This window comes from Micromesistius poutassou, assembly GCF_964030765.1.
Source record: "Micromesistius poutassou genome assembly, chromosome: 19".
NCBI lineage: Eukaryota > Metazoa > Chordata > Actinopteri > Gadiformes > Gadidae > Micromesistius > Micromesistius poutassou.
Window position 1 is genome coordinate 1,370,478 of NC_140289.1, and position 14,924 is coordinate 1,385,401.

Below are 14,924 nucleotides of genomic sequence, written 5' to 3' on the forward strand. Positions count from 1 at the left end.
AGCAGGTCAAAGCCCCCGTGCCGCTCAGTAGTGGGTTCGCGCCCGTGAATAGTCGCTGTAGTTCAGCCTGAATAATACAGCGGGACTCAGTCTTTTTAGCACATTTCAGATTCTTTTCTCAAAACATGTAGGCACTGGTGGTCTCTTTGGTTCTTACATGATCACAATAATCCGTGGTGGATAGTATCTTGTTTTCATTTTACAATCTGTATCCCATTTGGTATCATGTGTACAAGACTGCCTCCTCTTGGTCGATGGTGATATTAATGTTTTGTTTTTTTAATCAGCGGGTCCACACCTATTTAATAGTCGACAATAAAATCAGGAATGAAACATGTTCATAGGGCTGCTACTAGTACTACTGATACTTGAAACAACATGATCATTGACTATGACAAAATTACGATGTGTAGGCCTACAATGTGCAATGTAATGTCGTTGGCTTTTCCATTTACTTTCCAACGCTTTAACTCAACACGGCCTCCAATATTGCAGTAGTCTACGTTGTATTTTATTCACTCTTTCCTTTTGCAATTAGCCTTCTTTAAGCCTGTTCCACAATTTCTATTAATGGGTAAAACACCGAATTCATTCATGCTGCTTTCGTATCCGGCAGATGTTAGGACATTATCTTTGCATTTTTATTTAAAAGTTAACCAGTCCGGTCTACATTGACTCTACTCTGATAATAAAATACAATTGGTATAGAAGAAAATGACATTGCCTAATTTAAGAGAGAAACAATAGCCTACGTCCTATTCGATAAAAGCATTAATATTAAATGGCTCGCTAACAGAAGACAATTGAGAGGGAGAGTTGTGAATTAGGTCTACTGCCAGTGCCATCTAAACTCCTTTAGATGGCGCTATCACACCAAGAACAACACAGGTTTTTGTTCGGTTCTAGGATTTGTTTTAGGGTTAGTAGGAAACTGTTGGGAAAAACAGTCTGCCTTTACTTGACCAGATAAAATGAGACGGAGAGGTAATAAAGTCTATCAGCACGAGGGCCTCGGATTTATTGAATAAAGTAGCAAAGGTAATACTGATTCATAAAGCGTGAGAGATCGAATATTCTACGTCCCCTAACAGCGCTGAGGTCGTCTGGAGCTTCGCCTCCGTGGAAGTTCTGCTTCAGAAGAGTCCCCGTGATCCGGTGCATGTGAAACTTATAGTATCTTTCCTAGCCAGGTGTGTGTGTTAGACTTTGTGAGGGTTATAGAGGGTTCTCTTGTCCCTGAGCCTCCGGGTAGTGTTGTCTTTCTGTGTGATATGTGTGTCCTCGCCATCTAGCTGTGGCAGAGTGTTCTCCGCAGGGGGGGCTCGAGGGTCATCTTGACCCTCTTGAATGTGTGGTGTGTTGTGTTCGTTAAGTTTGGACCCAGAGTTGACTATATTCGTAATGTAATGTGTCCGTTAGGTTATTTTTGCCCATCAAAACCTAAACCCTAATTCCAATCCCTAAAATCAAAAAACAAAACCCCTAAAACCCATCCCATCACATCGGAACCCCTAACCCTAACTCTAGATCTGAAAACCTAGAGGCGTTAAGAGACCCGGGGCTCTGCAAGCCAGGGGGCCCAAAGGCGTCCCTCAGCAGCTGGTCCAGGTTGTGTGTGTACTGGTACCGGCTGGGGCCCGCCCCGCCCGGTGGGAGGGGCTGGAGGTGGGGATGGGGCGGGGCGTGTGCAGCTGGCTCAGCGTCAGCCAGAAGGCGTCCGGGTCCGCCTGGATCAGGTGACGGAACACGCTGGAGGAAGGGGAGGAGTCAGCAGCACGCTGAGACACCTTTTACCTTTGAGTCGGGGTCTCAAGCCAACATTTATTTCCAGTGGCGGCTGGTCAATAGAGGGCGCTAGGGCGCCGCCCCATTCACTCGAATATATCTGCCAACTTTGAATAAACTATTATACATACGAAATAAATCAACAAAAATACATAGCGTTTATCCTCGTTTAATTGTGTGATAGACCGTACTTGCAACTGCCAGCAACCATTTAAATGCATCTGAACGTCAATGATATTGACCCTCACCCTGTGTGTGTGTGTGTGTGTGTGTGTGTGTGTGTGTGTGTGTGTGTGTGTGTGTGTGTGGACTGTAGCGCCGCTTCTACCTTAGACAAGCCTCCTGAAGGCTGATTGGTTGTCTACAGCTCAGGTAGGGAAGGCAGGCATCACAGACAGCATCCAGGTCAGCCTCACCTGAACCACAGATGAATGAAGACACGTGTATTAATACATGTGCGTATGGGGGCGGGGCTAGTCTAGTGGGTATGGCGTCCAAAGGGTCCGGGTTTGATCCCAGAGGTCCTCTGCTTCTCTCTCCAGGATGATGGCCGCTAAATGTAGGAGGAGGACCCAGAGAGGGAAATGACTAAGAATTAATAATTACATTTAAGAATCTCGTCTGTGGTACGGTATACACTCAAGAACTCAAGAACAGAGTTTCTTCAGAAATGACAAAGTCTTGTTTGACCACTTGGGGGCAGATTTGTACAGCTTGTAAAGTCAGGCTGTTGGAGCAGAACCACAAGCCTAATAGTAGAAAACAAGTCTGCTGTTCTGTTATCTGCTCACCAGATGCCAGAACAGCTTTGAACAGACTCCAATGGACCAAGTTGAGGTAGTTGAAGTGCCAGATATTAAACCCTAATTTTAAATCATCTTACATTTTATATTAACTTCAAACATTTATTTTAGCATTGGCCTATGACAAGGATATGTATTTCAACCATGTATTTGTGTACATTTTGATCGCTTTGAAGTAAGTAGAATAATCTGAACATTGAGGATATGATGCAGCAGACGTACCACTGACACCCAGTCTCTATAAGCACAAGTAGAACCTAACATGTGGTTAAAATACTTGCTGTTAATCAAAGTTGCTCTTAAGATTTTGGCATGCTGGCAAACAGAACGCACAGAAAGACCAACAACTCGTAGGGGACGGATAAGATAAACTCTCTGAAAACACTTAAGACCAGAACATGGCTGAGGTGATTTACACAACGCCCAACATGATGACCAAGGTCAGGTATACACAAGGAGAGAGAGAGGAGAGGATAGGGGACATCTACGCTAGTCTGGAGAGCCTCAGAGATCAACAGCAGGACTCTGTGGGGACAGAGGAGTCCTCCAAGTCTCTGGGAACAGGAAGAAGTCAGCGGCCGGACGCTGTGAGTCCTCCTAGGTGTCCGATCAGGGCTGTGGTGGTGCTTCTGGGCCTGCTGTCTGTGGTCCTGCTGGCTGGACTGCTTGGGTTGGCAGTGAAATACAAGACCGTCATGGAGAAGACTGTAAACATGGAGAGTGACGTGGAGCAACTTCTCCAAAGGCTGAAGAATTTAACAGAACAGAGAGACACACTGCTTTGTAAACAGTGCTGTCCAAATGGTTGGGATAAGTTTGGTTGTAAATGTTACTTGTTTTCCAAGGTGTATCTATCCTGGAATAAGAGCAGGGAGTTTTGTGTTTCCCACGGAGCAGATCTGGTGGTGGTGGACAGTAAAGAGGAGATGGACTTCATTAACAGGTACGGCGAATACATCTGGCTCGGAGCGACAGATGAGGCCGGTGAAGGGATGTGGAGATGGGTTGATGGGACCGTCCTGTCACTGGATAAACCCTCCTGGAGCAGAGGGGGACCTGATGGTGGTGAGGACAGAAACTGCTTACTGAGGGTCCGGGAGCAGAACCAATTTAAATGGGCAGAGGGGAACATCATTCAACTTTGTGAACATCATTTAATGAAATGATTGATGGAAACATTTCTTTGTGACTATTTTTTACATCTTAATGCTAACAGATGCTGGCTGTTTTGTTCCATACTTGTTGGGTTCCTCCATTGGATAAGAGCTGTGATGATGAATGAACATGAATCCTTCACTGGTCACTGCAGGAGCTGTACATAGATGCTGCTCTCTGTTAGATGCTGAGGTTAGGAGGGAAAGAGTCAGACAGTCATTGGCCCAGCGGCCAATGACTAGGCTCTAAACGAGCCTATCTCTGGGCCCCCCTTCAATCGGGAGATTGAAGGGGGGCCCAGAGCTAGGCTCTAAACGAGCCTATCTCTGGGCTCCCGATTGAAGGGGAGCCCAGAGCTAGGCTCTAAATAAGCCTATCTCTGGGCTCCCGATTGAAGGGGAGCCCAGAGCTAGGCTCTAAATGAGCCTATCTCTGGGCTCCTGATTGAAGGGGAGCCCAGAGCTAGGCTCTAAATGAGCCTATCTCTGGGCTCCTGATTGAAGGGGAGCCCAGAGCTAGGCTCTAAATAAGCCTATCTCTGGGCTCCCCTTCAATCCCCCGATTGAAGGGGAGCCCAGAGCTAGGCGGAGCACCTGAGGCCCAAAGGAGAGCAGACTTTTAAAAGCCTGCTCGAAGGTGCATTCAGGGCTCTCTTTGCTGGGGTGCAAGGAGAGTCCAGCCGTTGTGGCTGTGCCACCCGATTATCTTTTTGTTTGTTTAAGAAAGATTCTTTATGTTTGGTTTTGATTAAACGTGCCTTGGTGGCTTAACAACGAGAGAATCGCGTGTTGTTTGAAGGAAGGCGGGTTCACTCCCTGAGCCGGGTTGCCACACTGTTGACTGAAAGTCTAAGTTATCACACACGCCGTGTTAATTGGTTGATTATTATGATGTGCGTGTATTACCCACTCTGGCCTCAAGGGGGCAGTCACACCGCACTCGAACACAGCGAGTGGGCTTGCTCTGATCAACGTGTCGGGCGGGCCTTTCGATATCATATATGACATTTATGGAACCAAATATGTTACACTGAACATATTCAATATCCTAAATTACCTATAATCCACAGATCCATCATAACCCCCATATCAACATCATGCTGGAGAAACAAAATCACTGTGTTCTCTAATTTCAATTAATTCATTAGCATACGTTAGCATGAGTACATTATGTGCAGGTATGGGGTTGGGCGTCTTGCACAAGGATGCCTACAGTAGACAGCACACATTGGGTTCGAACCCACAACCTTTCTGTCTGGGAGTCAAACACTATAATCACAAGACCCAAATAGCAACAGACAAAGCTTATTATTTTTCTTCATTCTTTAATTTCAACAAAGATCTTGATGGTGGTGGTGAATCACGTCATCTTAGCGCCTCGACAAGAAACGACCATCTCACCTCAACCACCGGTTGCACGGCGGTGTCCTCGCCCACCACATATCCAAACCCTCCCGGGTTCAGGTCGAAAGGGACATAAATCCCCTTTGCCCGTCCTGCCCGGGTCATCCAAAGCTCAGTTACCCCCTGCCCCCGCCCTCCCCCCCCCCCCTTCCTCCCCCGTCAACTCCATGAATCTCCCTGGTGTTAACGGCCTTGTCAATACTGGAACCCACACGCCTTTGATTTGTCCCTTCTATCGCTGTCTGCTCCCCTCTCTCTCTCTCCCTATTGGTCAACCCTACTGTCTGGCCCCATGGCTGACCTGGGCACCTCATCGTGGCAGAGGTGTGTGTGGACGTGTGGAGCACCGTCTGGCCAGGGGTCGGTGTGGATGTCCCCGAGTCCTAAGCCTCCCAGACACCTGCAGGATAACGCCGCGGTGTGGGGGCGCAATCTCGTGTACAACAACGCTCGTCGCCTCACAACGACGGTACTAAAAAATTATCGCCCAAGGGTTAGAACTCCCTAGAACTCTAGAAAGGGCATTTATTTGAATCTCATGGTGTTTGAATTCGAGCTGCAACAGGGGCGTTCACTTACACTTAAAACCCCTCAGTGTGTCTCATAGTAAAACATTGTCAAAAGTAACAAACAGTCCCCTTTGGAGACGTCTGAAAGATGCTCCACTAGCAATAAATATGGATTTAACAAAAAAGCCTCTCAGAGAGTTTTAGGGCTCCAGATTTATGATTGCCTCTCAGAAGAATAATATTCCAAAGTGTCGATTTTCCAGCCCGGTCGGTCTATAAATCCTCGTCCAAGGATCTTTTCCAGTCTGACGGTCAGTTTTGTTTGCTCCATATTTACCCAAGAGGGGATGTGCGTCTGTTAACGTAATTTGGCAGGTGGAATTCATAGGAGAGAGTGTGTGTGTGTGTACGTGTACGTGTGTGTGTATGTGTTTGTGTGCATGCGTGCGTGTGTGGGCATGTACATATGTTTGTGTACGTGTGTGTATGTGTGTATATGTGTGCGTGTGCATTTGTGTGTGCGTTCAACAGCTAGGCCAAGCGGCAGTTTGATCCACTATTCATGGCTGGGCCTTTACTTTAAACAGCTGTACAAGGTTGATAGCAAATATTACGTATTCTCCATTGATTCCCAAAGATCAGCAGGGAGCAAAACTCTGTCAGGCAAACTTTCAGAAGAGGGACTAAAGGAGCCAATATATGCAGGAGGGAACTTTCTTCCTTTTAAACAGGCAATGACTCAGTGGGTCTGAGCGGATATGCTTATCCAAATGGTTGCCTTGATGTTTTGTTATCTAATATAGTATTTAAAAGTTAGTATCTAGATTCTGATATCTAGGAGTATACAGTATTGAGTATATTTTGTACACTTTCCCCGCCTTTTTTTATTACACACATTCGTATTTTGACAAATATGATCAAACAAAAGGTGAGTTTCATTATTTACTGCACAGCCATACAGCCACAACACACATTAAATTGAAACTGCATTCTCAATTAAAATGGAGATCAAATCCACTAGTTGCGATTCCATCAGCAAAGTGTTTCTTTGTGGGCTGCCACGGCAACAATGAGGGGACTTATCTCAATCAGTAATTTGCTTACGGTTCCTGACGCAAGCATGAATCACTTAGCTTCGCTTGTCTTGGCGGGAACATCCTTCAATCCCACCGAGGGATATCGCTCCTCCTCTCCGTCTCTCCCTTACAGTCAGTCTCTCTCTCTCTTGTTCTTTCTCCCTCTGTCATCTCTCTCTCCTTCATCACTCCCTCTATCCCAATTCCTCTCATCGCCTTGCCCCTCTGCCCTCTCTCCTTCCACCTCCCTCGTCTCCTTGTTCTCTCCCCCACTTCTATCCTTCTTCCTAATCCATCTCCTTCCCCCCCTCCCCCATACCTCTCCCACCCTCGCTTTCTCTCCTCCCTCTCCTACCCCCCCATCCCTCTCTCCTTCTAGTTCTCATCTCCTTGTCCCCCCCTCTCCCCCACACTCTCTATACCTCTCCCATCTCCTTTCCCCCCCTCTCCCCCCATCCCCCATACCTCTCCCATCTCCTTGCCCCTCCTCTCTTTCTCTCCTCCCTCTCCTACCCCCCCATCCCTCTCTCCTTCTAGTTCTCATCTCCTTGTCCCCCCCTCTCCCCCACACTCTCTATACCTCTCCCATCTCCTTTCCCCCCCTCTCCCCCCATCCCCCATACCTCTCCCATCTCCTTGCCCCTCCTCTCTTTCTCTCCTCCCTCTCTTCCCCCTCTCCTCCTCCCTCCACCCTCTCTCCTTCCAGCTCCCCCCCCCCACCCCCACCCCCACCCCCCCCCTACAGCGCGGTGCCAGGGCGGCCTGTATAGGTGGAGCTCCCTCCATCCTCTATCCATCAGGCGGGCGGTGCTGCAGCTGCACCTCCTGCTGATGGGACACCTTTCATTAGCGCAAAGTGCTCGGCACCACTCGGCAGCCAAGACGGGCCCCCGGAGCAGCTCCAGTAAGGGGGTGACGGTGGAGGGGGTGGTGGTGGAGGTGGTGACGGTGGAGGTGGAGGTGGAGGTGGTGGTGGTGGTGGTGTTGGCGGGGCCCAGGCAGAGGTCCCCTCGGAAAGCACTTGTTGTTATTAATGATATCAATTTTCATATGACGTACAATCCTACTTCCTTCGGGTTATGCTGTGTTTGCGTTATTTTTATTCTTAATTTTAACGAGGGGGCTGCTTTCGGAGCGGTTGCCGTTAGCGACCGGCGATGGATGGAGCCAACTGGAGGAAAAGACGGAGACGTTTTAAAAATGAGTATGATTAGTCGGCAGTTTATCGCGTCGCGTGTAGCGTCGCGTGTTTATCCAAACTGCATGAAAGTCGCTGATTACCTGGAGCCTGCGGCGGTGATCGCACCCTCAGCGGCCCCCTAGCCGGAGGAACTGAGACGGGGGGCTTTAGAGTCCATTTACGTTCACATTTAGGGCATTTAGCAGACGCTTTTTTCCAAAGCGACTTGAGTACATTTGTCATAAGAAGTGAAACTAAATATCGCAGTCCGTACAGTAAAGATGTTCATAGAACCAAGTGCAAGTACAATCGCTAGGTTAACCCATTCCCCATATACAGCAGTGATAGCCAGCTAATGCAGATGCTACACAATTAAGTACTATGAATAAATACAACATACAGTAAGTGCGTACATTATGGCATTATGGCTATGCAGAGTCTAGGTGAACTCTGACAGGTGAGTTTTGAGTAGTGGTAGCAGCTGGAAGCAGCTGGAAGCTCACTTCCTGGGATGCACTAATGACTAAATGACCCTATTTTGCCAGACGTTCCCCAACCAATGAGAACAATTAGCGCTCATGTGAGTGCCTGGAACGACAATAACCGGGTGCCTCGGGGATTCAACAGGCTTAACGGCTCCAACACGGAGACGCTATCAAGTCCTGAAGTAAAGCTCAAACTTACCGACCGATTCCCCATGTCCTTTCAGACGCCGGCGATTTCGTGGATTCCCTCTGTCGTGGATGTCATCAAGAGACCCCAGATAAATCGCTGCCACCTCCTCCATTGATGATATTTCAGCGGTAAGGAACTCACAGAGAGTCTGGGCCCACGGCACGCTGTGATTGTGGACTGAAATCTGCACGTCGCTTGCTGCCTCATCCCGCTAAACACACAGCGCACTAATCCTGGCTGAGCCTGGGACTGCGCTGGCATGGACATTTAGTTTTTGGGGGTTTAGGAAGCCATGGAGAAAGAAGAGAATTAGTATTCATGCACTTTGAGTCCTTCAGGGAGTCCTTCACACGTATCTGTGTTTGTTCTTCAGACGTATTAGCCTCGTTTTACCCCTCGCTGGCTCGCCCCCCCCCCCTGACACCCACGTCTTGGCGGTAAAAGAGAAGCTATTTATTGATATGTATACTTCTCATTTGTTTATTCATTTGTTTACTCAGCGCCATTTGCATGATTCATATGAAGTGTCTTCCAAGGAGCGCGCGGTATAAACATATTGATTGAGTTGCCGTTAATGCGCACACCAAATGTACCAGAACAAGCACCCCCTCCCCTCCCTCATTAGGCTGCAGCCTCCCAGAACTTTAACGTCGAAGGCGGCTGATTGGCTGACGCCGTACGGAATACTAATGCGGTATTCATGAGCCGCAGTCTGTCACAGTACATCCAGACTCACTTTAACCTCACTTAGCGAGGTCTTTTGTGTGAAAAAGACGGATTATGTTGGAGGCGTGAGGTGTGTGCCTGCGAGTGCCTCGGTAATGGCCTGACCGCCATCACGCCTCATGGGGGTAGAACCGACAACCTTTGGATGGATCTGGCTCTGTGCGGCGCCATTTTATCAACGTGTTCAATCTATTCATGTTTTCATTTAGTTCATGTGTTACAATACCTTCCGTGATTTACAGGTTTTTTTTAGGTTTTCCAAGTTGCGGTTTGAGAGCCATCGTGGTCTTGCTGCTCTTTTCCTATCTCCTGGTGGATCGATGCCGTCTAAAATGGACGCCCACAGCAGGGGCAGCAGTATTTATAACAATACAAGGGACCAGGCAGCCCAGCCCATAATAGGACTGTTTCATACACTGCTGAGCCACTGTAATGGATACGGTAACCCCCCCCCCCCCCCCACACACCTCAGCTGGGACCCTGAGAAATGCTTTGCAGGATCAGTAAAGACAGGACAGTTCGTGGAACGCAGATAAATAACACAATTTATCCAACTAAATATGTTGCACAATTTATATCTCTTAGAATCTATTAGGGTTAGCATGATCCAATCTACAGTTTACCGGCGCCTTGCACATTACTGAATTGATTTGCGGTCGTTTTGAAGGGCTTTCATCCCATGAACCAAACACATGAATGTTGCCGGAATGTGTTTTCCGTGTGAAAAAGATAGAAGTCTTGTATGTTTCCCTGAAGGACACAATCTAAAGAGCATGTCGTCCAGATGACAAGTGACCATGTAGGTAATGTACTGTGAGCTGGGAGACACAAAGGAAGGTAATTGATATGAATGTGTGGGTCAATGGGAAGGACAGTGTGCTGAGGTCGACCGGAGAAAAACAATATGCTGTTCATGGCCATGCCGCGGCCTCGCCCTCGTTTCCGTCTCCGCCACAGAATTGCTCCTGTGGAAAAAAATGACATGTAGCAGAAAAAAAAATGAAAAACCGTGCTAAAAAAAATATGCTCCTCTTTTTCCAAAAATTTGATGTAACTTGAAAAAACTTCCACCCAGAAACGAATTTCCCTTTCCTTTATGTGTTAAACATTTTCCATTTTTAAAGCCTCTTTTCAAATCGGACCGATTGAAAAGGAACCGAGATGAGTATGCTAATCTTGGCATAGACAAATTGGTGGTGGCCTTCAGCCTGGCGTGTTATCACGTCTCCCAATGCGCCGCTGCCAGCCCCGCACCACAACCTCCTCCATCATCGTATCACCACAGCCCTTACACACTGCTGCTGCTGGGGGCTCTCTCTCCAAGCAAGCCCCCCCCACCCTGCAGTCACGTTACTACAAAGTGAGGCCTTGTTGTCAAAAGTATTATTATGCTTCTTGCTTTAAGCGGATGGGAGGAATAAAGGCACGTTTCATCATGTTGGTTTGATTGACGAATGTTGCATCAGGCTGACTTCTATGAACGAGTGTTCACACTGGGAGTTCGGAGACATCTGATACACTACGTAGATGTAGTACATCATGCATGTATTAAGTAGTACATCTATGTATTATGCATACATGGGTGTAATACATAATAAGTGTCTTGTACATTTGGTTGGAGGTGGGGTTTCATTAATTCATTCAATAATTAACTACATTATGATAAGACGTCTATTTATGGTTAATAGAGTATAAACAGTCTTAATATAACACCAATCAATCTTATTTTGGGAGTGCATGAAGGACCATCATCATCATCATCTCCCTAGCAGAGCGAGATGGGGGGGGGAAAAGCCACAGCCAATAACATCAACAGAGTAGACATTGCGTCAGATATAACAGAAATAGCCCCCCTACACTAGCTGCCGTGTTATTGAATGACTTTGTCACTGTTCACTTGCCAGACAGAGCTGCCAACTCACTCATATATATCTCAAGTGTTTTCCAAATGCTTACAATTCCTCCTTATCACTCATTATCACATTGCAACACTTAGGCGCCACTCTAATGGGAGCCAGGATGGCAGAAAATGATCACAGCGGATTGTATATATGCACACTCGCCTTAATGTTATCGCGGGGCCACATGAACGCAGACCACGGATGATATTATAAATATGCATATCATATTATTAACAAAAATTCAAGTTATAATGGAAGTTATCTTGTACTCAATTCGAGTACATTTTGGATCAAAACGGGCCACGTTCAAACTACAAGAAGGGTCCCAACACTTGGGGAATTCACATTCTGCATGTCTTTGATGGTGGGGAAGTGGATTCTAAGCCCAATCTGCAAATTAAAAAGAGCCCACCCATGATTAGGGTTATGAGGGACACCTGTGTTTATCCTAAGATGATACCGCTGTGAAAAGGCTCGAGCTCATTTGAATTCCTTCAACCAAGAGTCTTCACATTGACTCTACTCCACCAAATGAGCTGGTGCTCAAAGAAGCCCAGAATGTTCTTCCCAAGATCAGCCGAACATCTGCCGGCTAACAACTCGAGAGACGACTTCCCATTGGCCGACGAGGCCACAACCTCTCGGCCTATCAGGAGGGGAGGGGAGGGGAAAGAGCAAAAGTCATGAAGCAGAGAGGAAGAGAGAGCTGTCAGGACTCAGGACATGATTAGTGGGAGACAAGGAACGGTGATACAACCTTTGAACCTGACCCCGACCCCAACTGTCAGTCGGGATGAAAAGAGACATGGGCTGTATTCCAATGTGAAGGCTGCAGCCTTGCTAGAACGCTTCCTTGCGAGTCGCCTCCTATGGAGATGAGGCAAGAGTGCTGCCTAGTGATTGTAGCGTTCGGAGTTTGGAACGACTTGCTAGTGTGGAAGCGCTTCCGCTTTCTAATACTGCTCCAGTGGTAAATATTGTAATATTTTAATTGTTTAAATTCTTATTGGATACAGTAGTTTGTTTAAACAACAGGTATGTTCATATTAAAACAAATCAATCCATGCAAAATACAGCCTCATTACGTTCAATCATTACGTTGCAAAAACGTAAGCTTAATTGTTTACATTTACATGATTAATCTATAAAAAGCAATACATCACGAAATATTTCTGAAAACGTTCAAATAACTTCAATTGTGTAAAGCAATGTTTTAAATACCCCGCGCGGTGTGTGAACGCAGAGGACTGTGGGGATTTTGGCTCTTTGAGGATGCATCCTTGAAAAATCTCGGAATTCTCAAAAACAAAGGACGCGAAAAGGGCACAAATTTCGGAGTGTTCTCAACATTGGAACAGTGTTTGTCCTTAGTCCTTATAAGGGCGGCCGTTGAGCACGCTTCCTTCACAGTGGAATACAGCCAGTGTTGGTAATAAACAAAAGGGGCCACTGTCTGTGTGTACCACTGGTTCCCTTCCCCCACGATCAGCAATTTTAAACAGCTGATCAAAACTTTTTTTAACTTAATTTTAACGATTTGATTTGGATAGTGTTTCTCCCGCTTTAATTGGGCTGGCAACGGCAGGTGAAACAGATTGAAAATAAATGGAAGAAAATGAGAAAAAAAAAAAACCTCCATCTGCTCCCACTAAACTTTTTATGCTTCTGAAATCGCCAATCGAGACTCCGGCGCAGGCCTGCAACGTCAGCGAGGAATAATGAAGGACGTCTAGATGTCGTCAATATTAGACCCTGTTGTTCCACACCACTTGGTGGCAACAGTGTCTCACCCTGTCGGGCAAGCTCACGGAATTATGCACGTATTTGAAAAACCTTCATAAGTACTTGTTAGGTTAAACCGGGATCGGTTAAACATAACTTAAACCACAAACGGTGAATTGTCGGGCAAAAGGTTAAGAGCAGCAGCAGCGTTGGACAGACCGTTTCCTTATTAAAGAGGATGGACACAATAGCCTCATTCATTCAATCATCAAAATGAATAAAAATCGCTCATACAATTATCTTCTGTTGAGTGCAGCTAGATGTGTCATCTAATTAAATGGGCGTGGCTAGTTCTGTCTGGACACTCCAGTCATGCGCCCCCCTCAGCTGACAGCTGACGCGGTCCGATCAGACGCACCTACACTGATAGGCGGTCATTTAAGTGTGCTGACACTACAGGCTATGCTCTGTAGTGTGTGTAGCCTATACACAATATATATCCTATACATGTAACCTATGGGTTGAGATATCTGATGTACCCCATGGGGGATTGAATAGTTCTCCCTGTTAAATGTTGGTATTCTGCGTCTGTATGTCATGCTTTAATTCCTACAGCATGCAGGGAGCTAAGAGTGGAACCACACCGCCAAACTAAAGTGTATTACCATTTCATGCAATAAATGGTTAAATCTGACACGAGGGCTTCCTGACAGAACAGTCGTTTTTGGCCCAATCCCAAACCCGGTGTAATCTTCAATCTTTTCACCTTCGCTGCACATTAGAAAGCTTGAGGAACCGCCCATAGGAGAAGTGATGTTGTGGACGCATCACTAATAAACTCCCAATTTACTGTAACATTTATGATGTCTTTCCCCCCAAAGTTAGGAGGCAGTTACCTCCGTTCGATAGAATATTAATCTAATCCAATAAAAAAAAGAACTGGCCCTTCCCCAAAGCTAATTCACAAAAAGGATCACACGCAATGCTCTCTCTGATACCAGGGAGAGGAAACGCTGTGATTGGTCAGCGTCTTCCCTCTCCCTTCCCTGTATTGCTGCCCTGCTCCCCAACACACACACACACACACACACACACACACACAAACACACACACACAGACACACACACACACACACACACAGACTCTCTCACACACACTCTCACTCTCTCTGACTCTCTCTCGCTCTCTTTTCCCCCTCACCCCCTCTCTCCCTCCCTCCCCCCCCCCCCCCCCCCCCCCACACACACACACACACACACACACACTCACACTCACACTCACACACACACACACACACACACACACACACACACACTCACACACTCACCCAGTCATCCTACTAATGGATCACAGATGGAGCCGAGTCGACGCTCCAAATCAAGCTTATGAATCTGACAGTTGGTGAAACGCGGGGACGCGGCCGGAGCGTGACGCGCGTACAGACGGCCCCAGATGTTGCTCACCTCTCCGTGTCTCTCCGGATCACACACCCGATACGACAAAGGGTCACGGCGGTTTGACATTCAACAGTTCTGAGGTCGACTGTACTCTGGAGGTGCAGAACTTCATTCATTAGCCTTGGTCAGGATATAGGATGGGATAGGATCTTATCCTAGGTCTTTATTGTCCCCGAGGGGCAATTTGGTTTGCAAACAGTAGTCAATACAGCCAGTACAGATCATGAATTAAATAAAAAACATAAATACATAAATAACACACAGTAGATGTTATCCAGACAGTGTGTGTGCAATAGCAGCTAGGCCTACAGCTAAAGGAACCGATGATCTATTTGATTTGGCCCTATTCAAAGTGTACCTCCTCCCTGATGGCAGGAGTCGAAACTCTGCATGGTTATAAATGATAATTGTGAATGTAACATTTGAAGGATTTAATTGGAAACAGGGGTATGGTTCAAGGCAGTGTTACCTGTGTGTAACCCCCAGGCCCTCACAGGGAGAAGGTGAATATGTGCTTTGCATTAAGACAGCT

At 46.8% G+C, this 14,924-nt stretch overlaps 1 protein-coding gene across 1 annotated transcript; it reads left to right on the top strand.

Moving 5' to 3' along the window:
• Window positions 1-2,986: 2,986 nt before the first annotated feature.
• On the top strand, window positions 2,987-3,754 carry LOC311364228 (C-type lectin domain family 4 member C-like; the record flags this gene model as incomplete). Its single annotated transcript, XM_084484233.1, has 1 exon — window positions 2,987-3,754. The coding sequence occupies one exon, from the start codon at window positions 2,987-2,989 to the stop codon at window positions 3,752-3,754; it is 768 nt and encodes a 255-aa protein (XP_084340359.1).
• Between the last annotated feature and the right edge of the window lie 11,170 nt (window positions 3,755-14,924).